Source organism: Platalea leucorodia (genome assembly GCF_965183815.1).
Source record: "Platalea leucorodia genome assembly, chromosome: Z".
NCBI lineage: Eukaryota > Metazoa > Chordata > Aves > Pelecaniformes > Threskiornithidae > Platalea > Platalea leucorodia.
In genome coordinates this window covers 28949654-28972444 of record NC_138858.1, presented here as the reverse complement: position 1 = coordinate 28972444, position 22791 = coordinate 28949654, and the positions used below count along the sequence as shown (strand labels likewise).

Below are 22791 nucleotides of genomic sequence, written 5' to 3'. Positions count from 1 at the left end.
CCTCAAGCTGCAGTATCACAACATCAAATTAAATGCTCTAATTTTTTATGTCCGATAGATGATTTAGTCTTAGCTAAGAAAGGCGTCAGATGTGCAGAAAGCCTCCCAATATGTTATAAACAGAAAGTCCTGCACTTTTCATACTACCACACAAAATTTTACCTTTGCAAATGGTTTTCCAGCCAAAAAGCTGTACGGGTGTATGTTACAGAGGTAAATTTATCTAGTCAAAACATTAATAACCATTTCAATGCTCTACTGCCAGAAGAAGACACAAAGTACAATATGACCAGCTATGCATCACCACTTGAACATTTGAATGCAAAAGTATTTTCCAAAACTGTACTCAGAATGTAATTTTGGTTAATACTAACCAAGGAAGATTAATTAAGGGAGTGCTCAAAATATTTATCAAGCCAATAACATTTGGCACACAACCTGGCAAGGTTTTGCTCTATAACCTTAAAACAGATACTATTTTCCATTCAACACACGTCAATCCAAAAGGGCTAACTAAGTATAGCACCCTTGGCTCTGATATCACACTGATGATATAGTGTCACCATGTCTCTCATGTAAGTATTGATCCTTTCACTAAGATAGATGTAAAGCAGCACATTTCAACCACTCAACTCAAGCACTTTTGGTAGTGCGAACCTCAAAATTTCAGATCTCATTGTATACTTCCAAATGGATCCTCACCTGCAAATAACCTCTCAGCTGGGACCTGCCCTCAGTCTGAGAAGTTCAAGGTTTCTCTTCTACTCGGACTCTGCTGTAATTTGGGCAACCACAAAACCAACACCTACGGCTCTGGAAAATACAATAGGACGGGAGGACAAAAACACAGGGATGCAGACGTCTGGCAAATCAAAATACAAGACTCCCAGGTGACAGAAAGTAAGCAGTCTGACCTTGTAGCCTAGAAATGAACACTCAGCCCTTGGAGTAATTTCTCCTGGACTGGGGCCACTTATTCATTTACATTTAAAAGTTAATTGAACTCGGTCCATGACTCACCATCAGTGTGCGTTTTCTCCTGGTTAAGTGTATACCCAACCTACTGGCCTTGTGTTCCTTTTAAATAAGGGCACTGATGATGAACTCTTAGACAAAAAATTACAGGTCTTTTAAGACTGCTTTAGAAATGTGCAGCTTACATAGGGAAAGGTTTCCTCAAGTCCAGACTGGGTCTCTGTGTGCACTGGATGAGAAGAAATGGAAGAGCTTTGCATCCCTCTTTGCTTCCTTCCTCAGCACAACCAAGCTGCCCTTCTCCTGGCTTCAATTCCTGACTGTGAGAGGCAGCGCAGCTGTCAAACAGGGAAGGGGCGTCTGCCGCAGACCCCCATGCTGACGGGTGCAGCGCGCCGCAGCACGCACAGGGCTGGCTTACCTCCCGTTCCTGATCCCAGTGCCATCACAGTGCACTGCAACAGGTTCAGGATTACCAGTGCCAGCAGCTGAGGTTATCTGTCACGCCTTTCTCTTAAAAATCAAATGCAAGCCTGATAAGCAAACCCAACAAATTAAGATGCAGATGTGAGATACGAGTCTACCTCTCCTGGCCAAAACAAAGGTATTTCATTTTTATTAGGGTTAATGCATAACCTCTTTGAATTGTATTAGTTTTTAATCACTTCTCTCTAAACGTCTTAATTTCAATACTTGAAGGAGGCTTATAAGAAAGATGGGGACAGACTTTTTAGTAGGGCCTGTTGCAATAGGACAAGGGGTAACGGTTTTAAACTAAAAGAGGGTAGATTCACAGTAGATATAAGGAAGGATTTTTTTACAATGAGGGTGGTGAAACACTGGCACGGGTTGCCCAGAGAGGTGGTAGATGCCCCATCCCTGGAAACATTCAAGGTCACATTGGACGGCGCTCTGAGCAACCTGATCAAGTGGAAGCTGTCCTTGCTCGTTACAGGGGGGCTGGACTAGGTGACCTTTAAATGTCCCTTCCAACCCAAACCATTCCATGGTTCTGTGATTTACTAACAGAAATATCGAACAAGACTGTTGCATACACACAGTTTTTAGAGGGATCAGGGGAAGGGTGCGAAAGAAGATTTAAGAGGCGGCAGTGACCGCCAGCCGAGTCACAAACACTCCTGGCATGCCCAGGCCCTGAAGAGAACAGTCACCTTGTTTTTGTTGTTGGGTCTTTCTCAGTTCCTCCTGGAGGAGGGATCTTCATGGGTCACCAGGGTACGCTGCATGAGCGCAATGCCACAGAGCCCCAGTCGGCTGCTGTTTTGGGGGGAGGGTGTGGATGCCTAGTTCACCCTCCCTTCCAGTATAGCCAGCATGATACTCTTTTCTGTGGTTCTTTTGTAGCTATCTGCCAAACTGCAAAGAACTATTTCAGGGTTAATTAAGTTTGGTTCAAAAGCTTACTGAATGCTGGCAGCAATGCTTTTGTCATTTCTGAGCCTATGAATTGACAATTCTAATAAAACAAACATTTTTATATCCTCATATTTCTAAGTATAGCTCTTTTAAGTCTACCAGAACTTAAATAAACCAAAACACACAGTTCTTAGCTATTCAGCTGAGCCTTGCAGTTTCTATGCGCACTGAGTGCTTGCTGTGAATTGGCTGTACCAAACTTAAAGGGAATTGGAGAACTGGGTCACTCTTGACTTCTGCACCATCATCTCATTTGGTCCACACCATCACAGCAAGCAAGTTGCTATTTATAATGTAAAACTTACTACGCGTTACCTCCATGCATTCTTCAGCAGCTCTTGCTTCAAAGGATACTAGGAAAAGGTCAGCTCTCACTGAAACAAAGCAAGTAGCACCAGCCTTGACTCAAGGATCTTGTACGACTTCAGACAAAGCAGAACAGAAAAGCTTCCAAGTGTGCTATGAATTATAGACATTAGGTATTTCTCCAGTGGTTACATTCTCATCAGGACAGTTTAGGACAGGCTGGATTCTCTCACTGGGTTTTCAAACATCTGAGCAGGTTCTGCAGATCATACTTAGTGTTTTGAACTGAAGCACCACCTCAGCACATCCAGTATTTCACATGTCCAATCTCAAAAGAGAAAAATTACTCTAACAGATGCAATTTTGTTGACCAGTCTCATACGGCTCGTAACAGATTAGCATCTCTTCTGCACAGTGGAATTTCATTCTAGAAGTGACCAGCATTTAGTCTTACTTACTGCACTTGCCATTTCTACAGACCATCATCATCAGGTAGACAATCCAGACAATACATGGATTCACCATTTATAAGCATGTTTGCTAATTTAAAAAAAAAAAAAAAAAAGGAATGCAAAGTTAGTAATATTCATTTATATTCCATCAGATTTTTGCTAAAAGTAGTGGCTTCCATCAAAACAGCCTTGACTAATTACCAACCAATAAATTATCAACTGTATTTCTGTGCTCATCATGCCAAATGGTAATCTTCTTGTCAGTGTCTTCACAAATGTTACTGACTGTGACCCTAGAAATAATGTCAAAAGCAATGACTTCCTGGTAGCTCTGGGTTCCCTGTCAGACTCCCGGTGCGAATGCACTGTAGCTTTCCATAGCTCTAGGACTGCTTTCTATGCCAGTCCAAAATACTTTATTTCTTCCATTAGCATCAACATCCAGAAAACACTGTCATGCAACTATGTCCAGACTTAAGACACACAATTCTCTCACTACTTTCCTGTACAGCAAAAAACACTTTATCTCCATTTTTGCCAAATATTGCCACTTAGGGTCTGGAATTAAAATATGCATTACTCGTAGCTAAACAGTTACCATGTTAAAAGTAAAAAAAAAAAATCAGTTAAAAAAATAATTCTTATCTTAAATCACAAGACATGGCTCAAGATTACAGGTTTATGACTGTAGTCACATGACAGGAATCAACATCCATTTAATCCACTGAAAATCCACACCAGGCCGAGTCGGAATCTCACGAACTGAAGAATGATATTCCTGAAATCCCTTCTTTCATCATTGGTGTCAAATCCTGAAGCCCAACACTACAAGAAACCCAAGTGGTGGATGGAGCGGAAAACCTGGTGACAAGCTTTGGAGAGAGAAATTATTTGCATGTAGATGCTAGCCAACAAGCTTATTCACTTTTGTCAAGACTGACTCTTTTTTTAATTTATTTTTAAAAAGTGAAATTCTTAAGACATGTTAGGTTTGGTACAAGAAGTATTTGCAGAAAAGGAAAAACGTATTTACATAACAGGAAAAGAGAGAGAGCATATATCACAGCAGTGGTCCAATAATTTAATGGTATCAGGCAACTGAAGAAAGTTTAGCCTGACAAAATACTTCATACAGAAATGAGCACCACAGAATGGAGTTAATTAGTAAAGCTCTATGTTGGAAGAACAACAGAACCACAAACAGATATTAGAAAAATGCCATATAAACATAATTAAGTTTCGTGCCACTGTTGTCACACGTTATAAAATAGTCTGATCCTACATTTTGATGCTTTTTCACTCTTTGCAAGACTTCAGCTTCAGTTTGTGTCCGTAACAAACGGTGCTCATCTTCTTTTGTTCTCTTCAGGTTTTTTTTTAATTCCCTGCTTTTTTTCTTCACTGAAATACTTCACCCTTCACAGAATACAGGAATCATTTTTTCCCAGTCTCTCCTTACTGTGAGACTCGTCACATCAGTATCAGAGTGTTTCACAACTGAAGCCCACCTTCCAGTCAGTGGTAGCTGAGTTGGGACATAAAACAGTCGGGACAGTAAAGGGTCACTAACATCCAGGAATCCACAACTCTGGAAAGCTTGAAGCTGCCTACGCTATCACAAGCTCCTTCCCACACCCCACATGTACTTTCATAGGCTCTTTGGTTCTTCATTCAATTCAAAGTTTTCCCTTGTTCTCTACCTAAATCCAGATCCCCTCCAAAAACCTACACATCCCATTTTCCCCCAATCTCATCATCTAACCAAACTATCTCCCTGTCAAGCAAGACTTTAATCCACTTTCTTTTCCTCCTTCCACCTACCTCCTGGGCATCACTCCACCTTTCACCCCTGTTCCGGCTCCTCTCATTTTGACTCACATAAACCCGAATTGTTTCCCTCACAGCTCACCAGCTACCAGGCTGCGCCTAACCTGCGGGGCAGCTTTAGTCCTGTTGTCGTTCAGGTCCCACCACTGCTACACCCACTTACAAGTGGCACATCCTGACCTTCCTCCCCTGGCTCCTCGTCCTCTCACACAGATGCTTCTTGCACTTCACGGCTCTCTCGTCTCCGCTACCAAAGCCAGCTTCCTCCGCCACACCACCTGCACCTAGCAAGCAAGAGAGAAAGCATCTTCCCCCATTTCCAGTGGCTGAACTGGCTCACTGCCGATGGAAACCAGTCACACCTAGGCTTGGCCTGTCTCTAGTGCCGAGCGAGCTCCCCAGTGTGCAGAAGGCTACGCCACCAGAACAACAAGGGCTCCCGAGACGGGAGATGTGGCACAGCTTCCCTGAGAAGGAAGCGCACCTGCCTCACCTCGAAGCCACCGGTATCGCAGGGGCGCACTAGACCCTGGCCACACACACACCCCTCCAGAGATGCCTGCGACAGCCCTGCCAGCCAGCTGTGCCCATCAGCTGGGAAACCTCCCAGCCGGGCGGCAAACGCAACCGCACCCCGCGGAGCCGTACCGCCACCCGGCAGGACCTCCCCAGCCCGGCCCTCAGCGCCCGAAGGCGGCGGGTAACCCGGCGCCTCGAGGGGCGTAACTAACATGGCGTCGCCTCGCACCTCCTCCTCCTCACCCCCGATGCGGAGCCGGCCGCCGGCACAGCCCCCCCGAGGCCGGTCGGGCCTGTGGGCCAGAGGCGACAGAGCTGCTCCCGCAGCTGGAGCCGCAGGAGGGCGGGAAGCGCCCTGGCTGCGGCGGGGCGGGGCGGCTGCGGGGCGACGCCGGGCGGCCGAGGCCGCCGCCGGGCGGGGCGCTCGGCACCGGGGGAGGCGGTGCCGCAGCAGCCACCGCCGCGCCCGTGGTCCCCTGGGGCGGGGCGGGGCGGCTCGGCTCTGCCCGGCTCCGTCCCGCGTCGCCACCGCCCAGGTGCGCGCTGCCTGGCGCAGGTGCTTAAATAGCGGCGGCGGCTGGGCCGCGGCAGTCCTTCGCACCGCGGCCAGGTAAGGGGCGGGCGCTAGGAGCCATTCGCCGCCGACCCTTTCCCGCATCTGCTCCGCTCTGCCCGCCCCCGGGAGCGGCCGCCGGCCGGCCCAGGCCCCGGGGACGTGCCGCGGTGCGCGGAGGCCGCCCCGCTGGGTGCCGCCGTGGCGGGGCGCTTCCCTTGGCCGCCGCGGGTTGAAGAAAGCGACCGGGCGGGCGCGAAAATGGCGGGCGGTCCCCGGCCGCTCCTCCGTGGGTTGCGGCGGGGGGGAAGCCGGGGAGCGCTGGTGCGAGGGGAGGCAGGGCGCGGTGGGGAGAGGGGCACCGCCGGCGGGCAGGCTGTCTGTCGGGAGGCGGGCGCTGCCGGGGGCGGCTCGTCCTCCGGCTGCCCCCCGTGAGGGCGCCGCGGCTGGGCTTGCGCTGTGTCCCCCGGCGGCCGCCGCCGGCTCGGCCGCTGTCATTGCCGTGTTTTTCACTCCCCTCAAGGGTGGAGGCTAGGGCTGTGCCCCTGCGTGTCGCTTATCCAGGGTGTAAATGTCCTGGGGTAAGAAAAGCCTCTTCATCTCCTCCCTGGAGAGCTCGCCGCTCCTCTCACGGCTTCCCCGCAGCGAGAGGACGGGATGTCTCAGAAGGCGCCTCTACAGATTATTCTGCTGGTGTATGATTAGGGCCACAAAAATGATCAGAGGGCTGGAGCACCTCTCCTATGAGGACAGGCTGAGAGAGCTGGGGTTGTTCAGCCTGGAGAAGAGAAGGCTGCAGGGAGACCTTATTGCAGCCTTTAAATACTTAAAGGGGGCCTACAAGAAAGATTGGGATAGCCTTTTTAGTAAGGCCTGTGGTGACAGGACAAAGGGTAATGGTTTTAAACTGAAGGAGGGTAGATTTAGATTAAACGCAAGGGAAAACTTTTTCACGATGAGGGTGGTGAAACACTGGAAGAGGTTACCCAGAGAGGTGGTAGATGCCCCATCCTTGGAAACATTCAAGGCCAGGCTGGATGGGGCTCTCAGCAACCTGATCTAGTGGAAGATGTGCCTGCCCATTGCAGGGGGTTGGACTAGATAACCTTTAATGGTCCCTTCCATCCCAAAGCATTCTGTGATTCTGTGATAATGCTCTAGTTGATGCTGGTGGTGTACGGCTGGGAAGGCACTGGTGAGGAGGCTCTTGCTGGGGCGATGGGCTGGCCCTGTGCAGGCCAGGTGCTGCTCCCTCACAGGGAGGTGGTGGACAGGCTGCCCTGCCCCGCTCCAGCACAATGCATGGGAGCTGTGCTTTCAGGGTATAGTTCATCCTGTTGAAAACCTTAGTGTGACTTAGAAGACTTAGTGACTTAAAACATGCCTGACAGACTGGTGCATGAGGAGGAGTATGCCATGGGATGCTGCTTTTCCCAGATGGAGCAGAGCTGAATTGCTTGTCCATGAGTTGGCTGCTGTTTAATGCCCCAGACCAGCCTCAAGAAACTGGGACAGGAAGGCTTTGGGCAGCTTTTGGAGTCCTACATCTTCTTGATGGTCACAGTCATATCCTCTCAAAGATCTGTACGTATCTTTGCCTGTGCCTTTTGCTGCTTCGAGGTATGTCAGCCCCATGGGACAGACCTTCCCAGAACTTGCTCTGTCTAGTGTTACCTGTTTGAAGAAAGTCAGCTCTGGCTTTAACTGTGTCCACTTACCTTCTGCCCAGTCTCCCTGCAGGTACTCCAGAAAACAGGAGCTGCTTTGTCCCAGTTCTTGTGTGCTACCAGTGTGTCATGTAAAGAGCATCCCACCCATGTGCATTGGACCCTTTGGAGCATGTTGTTGAATCTAGGTGCTGTCCTAGTTGCCTGCATGGCATCCAACCAGTGGGTTACCAAAGTTTGCTTTGCAAGCTCCTCTTTGTGTCCAGACGCCCATTTGTGGTCCTCACATCCAACTGTGGCATGAGGACTCTCTTCCCCGCCCAAGTGAGTGGGGAACGTTTGTGGACCAGGTTTTACTCTAGCTGTTTTCATGTTGTAGCCCACAGGGATAGTAGTTGGCCTCTTCTTCACAGAGCGCAGTTCTGTCGGGCACAGGTCAGAATCCCTGACTCTGCCGTTCTGTGGTGAGGAGGATCCCTGGCACACATGCGCCTGGAGACTGGCAGGATTCATCCCATTTTCTGGAAACTCCTACTGCAGCTGCTTTCCAGTACTTCTCCAGACATTGACTCCTGCCCCACCTGCAATGGTTGTAAATAACAGCATAGCATTACGCTTCTTATACTATGAGCTGACACAATTGTTTTGTCAACCCATATGGTCATCTGCTCCCTGCTTAGGGATCTTTTTGCACAGCGTCTAAATCTTGGAAATCCTCCTCCTCGAATATCAGAGTTCTATGCTCTGTGAGATGACAGCACTGTCAGGCATAAATTAGAGACTGCATATACAAGAGGTCAGACTGGATATATTTGGCATCTCAAAACTTGTTAGTGCTTGTAGGCTTAATGTTGCTTGAAAGTAGAAAACTGAAAGAACATCCTGTCAGGTGTTGCCCCCTAGCTCTTCATGTAAGTGATTAAAAACACCAGCGGGAGGGAAGAGTGTGGAGATGAAGGTGGCAAACTCCAATTTACTTTAGCTTAATCAGCTGTGCTCATGGATGGGTGCTTCTGCTGAATGTCAGGTTAAGAGAGCAATCCAGAGGGGGAAACTGTGATATGATAAAGAACAGAAAATGGCATGGGTGCAGAGGCAGATGTGAATGGAGGAGGAAGTTAGATACAGGGAGTGAGAGGAAGTGGAGAGCCATTCATGTTTTGACATGGAAGTTAAACTGAATGAAGTTGAGAGGAGTTTTTCCTTCCAGGTAGTTTGTCCTGTCAGGAGTCGTGGTTTAATTTGAAACCTGGGAAGAAAAAAAATTTTTTCAAAAATCACACAATTGTGTTGCAGTGGCAACTTCCCAGTAGCAGTTCAAAAATTAGAAGTATGCGTGAAAACACTTAAATGGAAAACTGTTGAAAAGGATGGGTTGTGATTTCTACTGGGGTTTCCATTGTGGACTGCAATTGACAGGGTATTGTAGTTCTTGAAATAGTGACACAGACTAGACCTGATCCTTCTGCATGAAATGATTTGGGTGCTTTTGCAAGCGAAAGAGCAGGAACAGGGCCTACTCTGGGAAACATAAAACAGAGACAGCAGTGTTTTAATTCTTCCAATGCTTTTTTTCTTTTAATCCTCAGTTCCTGAATTCATATGACTGCATGAGGCTATCGAATTTCGTATGAGTAAGGGGGAGTAAATTTACAGCCCTGATGTTTGCAGTGGAAATGTGGGACAATGTGAACTCTGAAGGTTCAAACAAAAAGCAAAAAGTCACAGTTTCGTCATTAAAACTTGTATTTTAAAATCCTTGGAGTTATCCATAATGTGAAAGTTGTATTACAAGTGTTACACAGACAAATTACAAGAAATTGTGATGTTATTTCCTGTTCTATATACCTGGCACAGGCCAGACTTACAAAAGGGTAAAGCACTATATCATTTAAGTTAAGCTCATAACCAGACTTCCTTTACAAGCTACGTTTCCAATTCCCTCTTCCCTCTTGCTTAACTGCCTCCACACTACTGGATTTTGTTCTAGCAATTTCTGATCTGGTATTTCCATGTCTGCTCTCAGACTTGGGGTCAATATGAAGGGAAAATTCCCTTATGTTAATATGCCTGTGGAGATATTAGATCTAATGGAAGTACTTCAAGCACATAGTCAATGTAAGGCTTGCTTCTTTCTTAAAATACTTTTTCTTGAAACACAAGAAATAAAGCTTAATCTTGCATTGGGTTTTCTATTAAAATTTGGTGGTAGCATAAATGAAAATTAGTCCTCCCTTGAATTTTGGAGCGTAAAATAAGTGGCTTTCATCTTCAAAGCCACAACAGACTGTTCTGAATGTTCCTTCTTTTGTGGCCTGAAAGAATTAAGAAAATATGCACATGCTTCATTTCTAATGTGTGTTTTAACTTAATCTCGTAACAACAAGATCAGTGGAAGAGAAGCAGGCGCTGTGTTGGAGTAATAAGAACAAATCTCTAGGTTTTTCTTTTTAAGGGCTAAATGTTTGAATTTATTTTTTTCCTTCACGTTATTTCCTTTTGTACTAATTTACTTGTACTTATGTCCATCTTTTCTTGCCTAGAGGGAACTGCAAAGAAAGGATTCAGAGTTCTCTCTAATTATAGTGTATTGCTGTTATAATGGTTAATGTGCCTCAGCAGAAAAAAATCTCAAGACAGTTGTGTCTGAAACTGGACTTTGCTGGGTTTTTTGTTGTGTTTCAGAGGCCCTTTACTCAGTTTACTCAGTTCTGTGCATTTCTTGGTAGGTCAGTAAATCTGAGCCACATCAGATCAATTATGAAAAAGGGGAAAATTTCTGGTCATGAAGGAGCATTTGCAGTTATGAGACACAATTTTATTAACTTAGAAGAGACCAGTGAAATCAAGGAAGGGGGAGTGACCAGCCTAATCCATTTTCTCTGCTCGGAAGTAGAGCCTTGAAACTGACTTCAGCTCATGCAGTATTGAAAGTGTGCTTGGCTAAAGGTCTTCAGTTTTAAATCTATCAGAATTCCTTTAATTTCTTTTTCATGAGATATTGTCCTATCTTTAGAGCTCTTAATAACCATTTTTTTTTCCAGAGTGAAGCTGTGACTCTTCTACCAAGCGAGCCTCAGTTAGCAGTTTTTCAAACCAATCTTAGCGGAGGGATAGACTGCATTCAGAACAGTGAAGAAACACTTAGCAGACATAGTTTACAAATTAACTGACTGCAGTAATGGGATGCCTGAAGGGAGGTCCCTCAGTTTTGCTATTTGAGGTAGCCAGCTGGGAGACTTTGTTGCTTCCTGCAGTGGCCTTCTTGCTGTGTGGTGCAGCCTGTTTCCTTGCCCGTGGAGTCTTGTGCTTATTGTGCTGCGCTCTGTCTTCTCCTGTGATGCCAGAGGTCTGCTTTGATGTTCAGCAGTAAAACGTCTAATAACTTCATCATTCGCTTATCTGCTCACTGATTCTTTAATTGGGTCCTGCTCTTACAAGTGGCTAAGTAAAGCGACTCGATAGATTGCCTTGCATTGCAGACAGATAATTATGTATTTGAATGACTAGTGGGTTTTATGGTTGTGTTTTGTTTTCATCCCAGTGGGGCACTGCAGTTACTGGGGAGTGACGCGAAGCTTGTTGTGGCTGACACATGTTCAACAGTTTGCTTCCAGAAGTCACATAATACTGTGTTTTTCTTGTGGAATAAGTGTTGTTGTGGCATATGTAAGGAGGAGTCAATCTAACTTGACTTTTAGCTTCCAGTCATCTGAAGTAGAAGCAGGGCAGCGGAAGCTGGTAGAGGAAAAGCTGAAGGTGAACTAACAAACAGCAGTAACGAAGCAGATTCCCTGCTCCCATCTGTGACAAACTCCTCGAGTCCCTATATATCCTTCCTGATATATCCAAGTTATAGATGAAGTTGTCTGTCATGGGAGACTGCTGGTGAGGGGAAGAGAGCAGTGCTAAAACACTGCAATATGAACACACTTAAGTACCTCCTGCACTTGGTAGGGGACAGCTTTCTTATGGTCCATCCAGACTTGTTATTTTCCATAGTCTGAAATTCCCCTGGGTTTCAGGTTGGCTTTTGATGGATAGTAGCCACTTGAACCAAGATCTCTGTGGTTCCTAGTCACTGTGGTATGGAGTACATGTGTCCATCTGAGCCCTGTAGGCCAGAGTGTCAGAGTAGCGCAAACTTCCTTGTGGGTAACAGCAGAAACAATTTTTTTTTTTTTTTTTTCCTAGAGCTCACTGAATGGCACTCTGTCCTAACCTTCAGTCAGGCTTTCCCTGTGTGGTGGGTTCACCCTGGCTGGATGCCAGGTGCCCACCAAAGCCACTCCATCACTCACTCTCCTCAGCTGGACAAGGGAGAGAAAATAAAATGAAAGGCTCATAGGTCGAGATAAGGGCAGGGAGAGATCACTCACCAATTACTGTAACAGGCAAAACAGACTCAACTTGGGGAAATTAATTTAATTTATTACCAATCAAAATCAGAGTAAGGTAATGAGAAAATAAAAACTAAATCTTAAAACACCTCACCCCTCCCTTCTTCCTGGGCTTAACTTTACTCCCAAATTCTCTACCTCCTCCCCTGCAGCAGCACAGGGGGACAGGGAATGGGGGTTGTGGTCGGTTCATCACACATTGTCTCTCCTGCTCCTTCCTCCTCAGGGGGAGGACTCCTCACACTCTTCCCCTGCTCCATGTGGGGTCCCTCCCATGGGAGGCAGTCCTCCAGGAACTTCTCCAATGTGGGTCCTTCCCACGGCTGCAGTTCTTACTGAACTGCTCCAGCGTGGGTCCCTTCCATGGGGTGCAGTCCTTCAGGAACAGGCTGCTCCAGCGTGGGTCCCCCATGGGGTCACAAGTCCTGCCAGCAAACCTGCTCCAGTGTGGGCTCCTCTCTCCATGGGTCCACAGGTCCTGCCAGGAGCCTGCTCCAGTGCAGGCTTCCCACAGGGTCACAGCCTCCTTCAGGCGCATTTACCTGCTCCGGCATGGGGTCCTCCACGGGTTGCAGGTGGATATCTGCTCCACCGTGGACCTCCATGGGCTGCAGGGGAGAGCCTGCCTCACCATGGTCTTCACCAGGGGCTGCAGGGGAATCTCTGCTCTGGCACCTGGCGCATCTCCTCCCCCTCCTTCACTGACCTTAGTGTCTGCAGAGTTGTTCCATTCACATGTTCTCATTCCTCTCTCTGGCTGCAGTTGCCCTGTTTGCCTTTTTTTTCCCCCCCCTTCTTAAATATGTTTCTGTGGAGGCGCTACCACCTTTGCTGATGGGCTCGGCCTTGACCAGCAGCGGGTCATTCTTGGAGCCGGCTGGCATTGGCTCTATCGGACATAGGCGAAGCTTCTAGCAGCTTCTCACAGAAGCCACCCTTGTAGCCCCCTTGCTACCAAAACCTTGCTACGCAAACCCAATACACCCTGCCCCAGTTTGTCCACATCCAGCAGATTTGTCATCCGTACTACCACATGGACTGTTACTGGCCTCAGCGCTAGTTTCTGTTTTCTTCTGTTTTAGTTCTGAATCTAGACTCCTGTGGGCTCAGAAGCCTTCTGGGGGCCACCTTTGTTATATTTCTTTTTAAAGCTTTCTTGGAGAGCAGACAAAGGATTCAGGAGTAGGGGAAGTGGAAAGGAAGTGTGGGAGCAGTATGCTTACCAACTCTTAACTATGGAATCAGTGAGACTTGAAATACATGGTCTTTAGTTTGTCTTTTCCCCCCCTTTTTTTTTTTTCCCTTTTCAGAACGGAACCAAAAAATCTACTGTGTACTTGTTCTTGCAGCTGTGTAGGACAGGAAGCTGATCTAAGGAGAGAAACAGAAAAGTCTTTATTGCCTGTGGAAGGAGAAGCAAGATTTATACGTTTTGAAAAGGTATGTGTTAGAAGATGTACTTGGTAAAGAGTCCAATAGTCATCGATACTCATTTGCATTAAGGTTCTTTCTCCCAAGAGCTGTCACTTCCTGCCATTCACTACAGAAATTTCCCCTAGCTTTCTATTTTCAAGGGGAAAGCTAGCCTGTCCTTGGTCCCAAGATTCAGCCTTTGAAAATAATGTCCCCTTAATCATAAGACTGTGTGTCTAAAGAAACAATTAATTTAGCTGTGCAACAGCAATTACAATTGTTTTCGGTCTAACCGTAAAGCAAGTTCTGTCTCTTCATTGGTATGCAAGGGCAGCAAATTTGAATCGACCCTTTAACCAATAATGGAGGTACTATAAACCAGAAAATAACACTGAGATTATGCAATATAGGCTGAGTAGCAAATGCAGAAGTAAATGTTATAATGTAGCTAGTCCCACTGTTTTTTTTCTTCTTTTGATTCATGTATTTTCATGTTCACAGATCTACTGTAGTTTTCTGCCACTTAATGCTAACAGGAAAAAAAAAAACAAACCAAAACTGATCTGCTTGAGGAGATTCTGTTGTAATGTATCCAGTGGCTGTTCCTCCACCAGGAGGTGAAGGAAATGATGGACAACCTGGGAAACTTATTTTTTTCCTTTTTGTTTTTGGAGCTGTGTTGCTCTGTGCTGGATTCCTGCTTTCAGTCTTTATTCTCCAGTCGTGCCCATCTGGAACCTTCAGTGACTGTAACGAGGTCCTTAAGGCTGCTGGGCCTGTGCTGGCTGTAACTGGACTGATTTGTGTTTTACTGGCACGATCAAGAGCCAGGCTGTATATAAGACAAAGACAATTGCAAAATGAGCAGGTGTACAGCCTTGTTTTTTGTCGCGGGAGCTGTCAGTTTGCCCAGTTTCTCATATTTGGATTCCTGTTTTTAACTAGTGGAATGCTAATTAGCATCCTGGGCATTTGGGTTCCTGGCTGCAGCCCCAGCTGGCACAGCATACAGCTCAACCACACCGGCAGTTCTGATGTGGACCTCCAGGGCTGTGGATTCCTGTCACTTCAAATCATGGGACCTTTGATTGTGCTCACTGGGTTGTGTTTCTTCGTGATAGCTCATGTTAAAAAGAAACAAAACTTAAATCTCAACCAAGAATCTTGCGAAAGTGAAGAACATCCTCAGAGCCCTGAATCTTTTCAGGTTACAGTAGGTGGGTAAATAATGCGTGAACTTTACATTTGAGAGTTAGTAGGGGTTTTTTCCCACTAATGATTTACCTCTGAATATTACTCGTTTGAGCTCTAAGCATGTCAGTTCTGGCATGTCAAACCAGCCAAAACAGAAAAATGTTGCTTTGTCTCGTATGTTTTCTGTTTGGTCAAGTTACCTTTCTGTCAAAGACAAAACCTCTCCTTTGGCATAAAAAGAAAGGTCTGACTGTCTGTGCAAAAGCAGCCATGTAATCTGACACAAATGAGTCCAATCCCACTTCCTTTCCCAAAGGGTGTAGCTGACACTGCAAATCACAGGTCTAATGACTTCTGTGACTATGTTTAAGATTTATCTGAGCCTTGAGCTCTGACCCCTTAAACAGGAGAATCTGATTCATAAGCTGTGTATTGTATTTTTTTTTAATCATGGCCACATCTTCCATCAGTCAGAGTTGTAATTGCAAGATGCTTCTGTTAATTGCACAGTATTTGAGTAAATGTGGTATGTTAGCAGCAAATGCTCCCCTGCATACAGCACTCCTTTTAATACTCCATGAATACATTCTATACACAGATTATTCTGATAACTTTCTAGCTCTCAGGAAGGATTGAGTCAATCATAGTATTGCTTGACTGTAATCTGACTGACTGGACTTGAAATCTATTATGCAAAACCTTTTTCCCTCTGCCTGTCAAACCAACGTACAGACCTGTAACCTGGTGACTCTCAGAAAATGTGAGGGTTTAAAGTCAGTTTTCCAGCCACCAGGATAAATCAAAGGGTTGTAGAACGGAATTCAGATTGTCTTTAAAGGTGAGAAAGCAAAATTAGTGGATTCCTTTTATACTTCCATCAGGAAAAGTAAAACTGAAAGGCTGAAGGCTGAGGTCTGGTTGGCATAGTGATGTTCTGGAACAGTGGTGACTGGGCTAGAAAACATCCCCTCACCTCACTCAACATTTTTGATGCTCCCTGACCTGTCACTGCACACAACTTACAAAGGAAAAAAGGTGCCAGGCAGCTGTGAATGTTTATATAAATTATGCAAGCTCAGTGACTGATACGAACTTTCTGTTAATAAAATTTGAAACTCCTCAGTTACAAAGTTGAAATTGGCAGATATGCTGCACAGTACATTTAATAGTGAATTAGTTATCAATAGGGTTGTAGTACTAATATTAGTAGTGTACCTTCAGCTACAAGTAATTTAGTAGGGAAACTGTCAAGGCACATAAAGTCAGTCATTGGAACCACTAATGACTTGAATACTTTCGTTATAACACTGCAGTAGATGTGAAGAAACTTGAACCACCCTATGTTAGATACGTAAGGAAAACTAAATACTTGCCTACCCTTAAAGTAAGCCAACAGTAACTGTGTGCTTTGCACTTCCAGTTTCTGAAGACAGCCAACAGTGAAGATGTTTGTGTCTCTTAGCTAGATGGAACACTCCTCCTCCCCCAGCTGTATTTTCTAAATGACATCTTCCATTTATGAATATGCTGCATCTTTATTTTGGGATAATTTTGGTTTTGAACGTACCTTCAATGTACTTTAATAGCCCAGAATATAACAGTTCTGTATGTGGGATCATTACATTTTATCTTAAAAGGTAGACAAGTACAAATACTATAATTCCAAAGACAGGAAAAATTCTAGGATGCAGTTAACAGTGGTGCTCAGTTTTTCAGAGGTAGTAATTGGTGGTTTTTTCCTAGGTGATGCTGTAATGGTATTCCCACCTCCACCACCTCCTTATTTTGCTGACCCTCTGTCACCAACCGTGACACATTGTCTTATGTCAAGTAGTTTGTCTACAAGTGAAAATCCTCCACCATACCACTCTATCTTCAGTGATGGGTAAGACTGTTTTCTTCTCTGTCTTTGGAAATCTGAGATGTTTCTCAAGGTATCCAAGACCATGCTCTTAAATAATCACTGTGAATTAACTCTCTACTAGGCACTACAAAGTTTTCTAGTGCGTCACTTGACTTACTTCAGATACCTTACTTGAAATGGCATTAAAATATCCTAGTATAAAAGGGGGATCATAAACCACAGAGTGTCCTTCATGAGGGTTAAATTCTTACCAATTTATTATGACTGAAAAGAACTTCAGAAGAGAAAACAAAGTCTTTAATCAGTGGCTTTATTTAAATATACGTAGATTAAATTTCTTGCACAGATTGTCCAAGAGAAGGTGCCGCTGACAGCAGTGCTCCAGTGGCATGATATCCACACTGCCAGATTTTAGGAAGCCTCTGTAGAACCAATGCAGTGAGCCCTTCATGACACCTATCCGCAGGCCCTGTGACCCTGGGAATGCCACTTTAGTGTGTTCTGTTCTCCCCATGACCCTTATCTCCCTGCCTTGAAGAAGTGAGACCTGCCATGCTGGTCTGCCTTGTTCCTGCTGTGGCAGTGGTTGAGATAGAAGGATACCTTGATATTGCAGGAGAAGGGCAGGAGGCTCCAGGGAGCTTAAAAGGAAGGTTACAATGCCAACTTCATCTCAAGATGTTGTACCTTACCCATGCAGCCACTCTTCCATACATTGAGTACAGTTGATTTGCTAGATGCTGCCACTGTCAAGCTCAGGGAGCAAGAGCTGCCAGCTGACTGAGGAGTTGTCTGCACCACAAGAGCTTGCAGTTACTTATCTCCTGTGGGTTACCACCAATGGGCTGCTAACTTGAGGGTGAAAGAGATCACTGCAAGGGCCACATACTAGGAGCGAGAACTCGGTCTGGTCAGGAGAGTTAGGTACCACATGCCCTATACACCTGCCAATTGAGGATAACAAGGGTCGATGTGGGGATGAGATGATGTCGGGGTTGATCAAACAAAAGTGCTTTCCAGAGAGCGGTGGCTCTCATGACCAGGCACAAGTAGTTGTGTGAAGAAACACACTTTCTTAAGTACAAAAGTCTTCGCCTGTTCTCAGATTGCAAGTGAAATATATCAGCTCTCAGAGCTATACTGCTGCAATTGAAGGACACCCAGAACAAGCAGGAGAGAAAATAAACTCCTGCTGCTGAAAGAAGGAATTTTACATGAAGTCTCTGTGTTCTTACTGGGCTGGGTGAAGGCATCCACAGCTGGAAAGTGTTTCATACCAGCTGCAGCTAGTACTGGAGTTAGGCACCACACTGAGCCCACCTGTGCTACAGCACCAGCATATGCTGTAACTCCATTCTGGCATGTACCTACAAAGCAAATGGATGTGTGTGGAGGAATGACTTGTGCCGAGTGTGAACCTGAACCTCTGGTAGCCCTGAGACATCCAATTCAAATATAGTCCAAGGACACCCTCAAAAAACATTTCAGTTTAAATACATTTAGAAGACCAGGCTGGAGTGGATAACTAGGAGAAATATGGGAACATGCATGAAAGCTGTGTTCTGCTATGGCCTTACAAGCGGCTGAGAGACAGAATGATTCTTGTACCACCTGTCTGTAAAAGCACAATGCACAAAACTGAGGGCCTCAAGTCCTCTGTACCCTATAATTTCAGGCCCTGAGTTCACATGTGGTCTCCCTGTCCATGTGCTTGGTAAAAGGTGTGCATTATCAAAGGGTGTGAAAGAATGCAAGCAGCACATCCTGCACTGAAAACGGAGAAACAAGGAATGGTGGGGGTATGGCAAACCAAGAAGTTCCTCAGATTGCCTCTGGGGTCTCCCTGCTGTGCACATACCAGGTGTCCCCTCCTTCCTTCACCCATTCTCCTACAAAATCCCCTGCACCTGGATCAACTGCCTCAACCCACAAATGTCCAGTTCTGGTGCTCTGAGCTTTGTGTGTGATCCCATCAACTCAATCATCATTGACTGCCTGTCTGGACTTTTCTGTCTTGTGAATGTATGAACACAAAGAAGCAGTTTGTAGCCCAGCTTGTTGGGGCAGTTTCTAGTGGAGTGGACAGAACACCTCAACCTCAGATGCAGAAACCCTGACCTCCTGCTTTGGTGTTCTGTGGCTGGCGGTGCTCTAGCTGTTGCCCTTCCATGCTCCCCAGGATCCTCCCAGAGACCCTGTGGGTTGATACCACCTCTGGGTATTTCACTCAATTGTGCTTTCCTGTGGCTCAGCACTTGGTAGCAGGTACAGCATCTTGACTAGTGCAAACTGGTTCCCAAGCCCATACATGGAGGAGCAGCAGTGGCCTCGTTCCTCCAAACATAGTGCCATAGCTGAAGATCCCAAAACTAGAAGGGAAGACCCATTTCATACGTGGGTGGTTACTATGCAAATGTGATTTGCCTCTTCAGTCCATTTGTTCTGTGTTCTGTCAGCAAGTGCTGTGGTGGAAGCTGTGCTGGATGAGGGAGCTTGTAGGAAGCTGAGTCATGGTCTGATCCCAAAAGTGATTGTTATTTTCCTGCAATCTGTTATATAGTGCTTCAGGATTTGTCTTATATTATGTTCTCTGCTCTCTCCTTTAAACACACACCCTCACACACCAGTAACAGCACTGAAGATGAGGTGACTATATTCTGTATTCCTGCTCCTCCTGCAGTATTGATGGGGATACAGATATATGTACAAAGGCAAGAGTCAACTGTGGGAGCAAGTCACGAGGAGTGAGTTCTTCCCTTTCCTTGGGAAGCAGCTGAAGCAATATGCTGAGGGCCAGCTCCAGGACGAGATGAATACTTGGCTGCCCTCCTTAACTGTCCCTGGGAACTTAGCAGTCTGGTCATGTCCAGTTGCTTCTGTTTCTCCAGTGCTGAGCAGGAATGCTTCTCCTTGTGTCTGTCATGGGTTGCTGGAAAGCTTAATAAAAGTTTCAATTTGCATTTCCTGTAAGATCTCAAATGGCTAAGGATTGTGATTTTTGCGATGCAATTCTAAGTCTAGTAACTGTCTTTCATAAGGGAAGGGGACAGTGTGTATGTGATAGGCTACAAAAGGGAAGACACATGAGGAGCTAAGATTCAGAAGATTTAATAAGATTGTGAGATAGCCCTGGCAGAAGCAGCTAATACCCATAAGCCAGGCTGTGTCTGGTGATGTGAAAGGTTAGAAGGGAGCTCGTTTGCCCTTCCCCTCTGAAGTCATAGAATTTTCATGTGAGTCATAATGTAGCCCATAGAATGAAATCCTAATGCTTATGCAAGTTCTTTGCTTCAGGGATTTTTAGGGAGTGTGTGCGTAGATGTATTCTTATGTAAGTCAAGTGGCATTTCACTCACTGTAGAGAAGTGAATTATGTTAATACGCAATTTTGTGTTTTATAGAGCACAGCTTGCAGATGATGAAAGAACAGTTGCTGTTAGAGACTATGAAACCATATATACAATTTCTGGAAGCAGCTCACCTTCAGATATCTTACCGATGCTATACCTCTCCTCTGAATCACCTCCAAAATATGAAGAAAAAGCATCAATAACAAATAATGAATATCCTTCATCATCTTCTTCATCTATTTCCTTAGCCACATCTGACACCAGCTCATAGAGGACTGTCAGTTAGACTTCATTTTTAAATTAAATTGTACACTCAGATTTACAATTTTTTTAATTTATTTACATTTTGTAATAAAAGCAATAATGTTGGCTGTGTCTTAATTTTTCATCAAAAAGCATAAATGACGAATTTGGGTTTCAAGGAATATTAGATAATGCTGGGCTTCTGAGCAAGTAGTCTGAAGGGATTCAGTTCACTGCAAGAATGTTAAATGCTCATCTTGTTCTGTTGCAGCTTCAGTTTCTATTTTTAGTTGTTCTTTATATAATGGCGGCGCTAAGTAGAGACCAACTTTTTTTGCTTATTTTAATTAAATGTGTTTGGAGCTTCAAAAAAGAAATAATTAGGAAGTGTTTTTATTTCTATTTTTGTATGACTTTTATGAGAAATACTTGTTTGCAAAGTTTTGACTTTATATGTACTCTGAGAGCACCACAAATAGCAGTGTCTAAGATTGGGACCAAATATGTTACGGAGAACTTAAATGGTTACTTTTTGGTCTGCCTGGTAACAAACACTCCATAGCTTAATTTAGACCCTCTCTGGTTCTTATGTAAGTATAATCCCTATGAAAATCAGTTTTAGCCAGCAGTTAAGAGCCCTAAGGCAACACTGAGGATAGTTAATAAGCTAACAGTTTAACTGTGGTAATGACTGATTTCAGGGGGATTACACTACTGTTATATATCATCATTCATGGTTTATACAAGGAGTGTTTATTTTGTGAGAGTGAGCACCACTCAGCAATCGTATCTTCCAGGTGCAGACATTACTTATCAGCAAATGCAAGAGAGGCAGTTTCATGGAAACGCATGCAGCACGTGTTTTTAACTGACATGGCACTTGACAGACCCTTCAGAAATACACCCCTCTTAGCTCCTCTGTCCCTGTGCAGCCCCTAAGTCAGCAGCAGCTGCCTGCCTTCAGGGTGGAGTGACAGCAGGTTCTAGTTCTGTTTTGCAAATGTTTGCACCCATTCCCGAACGGAAGGATTTGCTTGTAGTACGTAAGGATCATTAGCAGGAACTGAGTTGCTGCTGACCGTTGATGCTTTACCACTTGCTCTCGTGTTTGTGAGCAACAGGCCTGATTCTGTGCCCAGAATCAGAAGGTGGCAGAGCTACTGTCTGGGCTTGGTTCAGCACGGTGAACTTACCAGCATGAAAACAGCTTGCAAGAGCGATTTCTGTCTTGTTCAGCTGAGTCTCTGAACACCTGCATGCTCTGCGACCTCAGCTACACCTCAACTTGTCTTCTGCCGTGCTGAATTTCAGGGAACCTGGCTGTAACAGAATGCCAGGCTTTGGATTAAGCACTCAAGTTCTCTCCTGTGCCTAGGGAAAGGTGATTGCCTCGGGTCATCTTTCTGTGAACATGCCTCTCACCTGCACAGTTCTTTACAGAGATGTTCGGGAGCTCCTGCATTTGGCCATTTATTTCCACCTCTGCGTTTCTCCCTCAGTCATGCTAGGGCGGCTCTTTGTGCAGACACGCAAAAACAAACCAGCCAGTGAGGGAGGTGTGTTTAGCCAGCAACAGAGCAGAGTAATGAGCAAACACAGCACAGAGAGGGGTTTAGTATGTGGGAGCTGCTTGAACTGGCATGACTCAGCTATGGGAAATGTCTATATGAAGAAAGGCGATCCACAAAAGCCAGCAGGCATTTTATCCTCTTTGTAGTAGAATATGTTGACTCTGAGCTGAGTCCTCTGGAACTGAAACATGATCTTCTTGTTTTTCTTCAAGGATATTGTGTTTTGGTCTTCTACTGCAGAATCTCCAGTGTGGATCACTTTATTTCCAAAAAAGCAGTCTTCACGGAAAGCATGCTTTAGAAAGCTGCTGACCTGGCTCTTCAGAGTCAGCACCTGAATTTCCTGGGAAGGGTAGGTGTTACTCACCTTGAAAACGAGGATTTCTCAGGAAACAGAAATTTCTCTCTGTATCATTTTGATAAGATGCTTAGGAAATAGCTCAATGTACAGCTGTATTAGCATCTTCTATTTCTGCCTCGGAGAATCATTCCTTGAAAACTCAGTGGATGTGCTGGGTGCATCTCCATAACCTGCTCAGCACTGAGAGAGCTAACATAGCCAGGGCAACAGTGTTTGCTTACGGTGTTGTCGAAATCAGCTTCAGCAAGGTCGGAAAATGTGAGTAAGAAGCTAGTGGATCTGCCTCCACCACTCAAGGCTACCACTGGGTGAACAGCATTAGTGGGAGGAATTTTTGATGTGGGGAGTAGGGGTGAAATGTCTGTATTAGAAAGGAAGCAACACCTTGTAAAACTATAAAAGTAGCTTAAAATAATACAGAATAGCATTTTTATTGAGGAAGTGAGATACTTTACTGTCACACTAATGGTGCTATAACCCCCTTTCTGCCCCAAGGTTAGCTTAAGTGCTTGACGTACAAATGGTAGGGAGCAAATCAAGTTGGTTACTGATTCACGCTACTTAAACAGGCAAAGTGGGAGGTAAGGATTGCTTACCCTCTGTAAGTGAAGTTAAGGTATCTCTTCCTTGCTGCCTGCGCTGACATTGCTCTGCTTCTA

At 45.3% G+C, this 22791-nt stretch overlaps 1 protein-coding gene across 3 annotated transcripts; it reads left to right on the top strand.

Moving 5' to 3' along the window:
• The first annotated feature begins 6005 nt into the window (after positions 1-6005).
• Positions 6006-20554, top strand: TMEM171 (transmembrane protein 171). Of its 3 annotated transcripts, none has more exons than XM_082337574.1 (5): positions 6006-6126; positions 13486-13576; positions 14051-14766; positions 16487-16628; positions 20009-20554. In XM_082337574.1, exons 3-5 carry the CDS (start codon positions 14136-14138, stop codon positions 20226-20228), a joined length of 993 nt encoding a protein of 330 aa, XP_082193700.1. In that variant the 5' UTR covers positions 6006-6126; positions 13486-13576; positions 14051-14135; the 3' UTR covers positions 20229-20554. The 3 variants fall into 3 exon arrangements, with proteins under 3 accessions (XP_082193700.1, XP_082193698.1, XP_082193699.1); XM_082337572.1 differs by having other exon boundaries at positions 13447-13576; XM_082337573.1 differs by lacking the exon at positions 6006-6126 and adding an exon at positions 7179-7653 and having other exon boundaries at positions 13447-13576.
• The last annotated feature ends 2237 nt before the right edge of the window (positions 20555-22791 follow it).

Bases quoted from the DNA above. Each gene is read 5' to 3' on its own strand.
- TMEM171 (XM_082337574.1), top strand. From the start codon at position 14,136: ATGTATCCAGTGGCTGTTCCTCCACCAGGAGGTGAAGGAAATGATGGA. The intron at 14,767-16,486 runs GTGGGTAAATAA...GTTTTTTCCTAG, and splicing joins ATCTTTTCAGGTTACAGTAG to GTGATGCTGTAATGGTATTC. The intron at 16,629-20,008 runs GTAAGACTGTTT...TGTGTTTTATAG, and splicing joins CACTCTATCTTCAGTGATGG to AGCACAGCTTGCAGATGATG.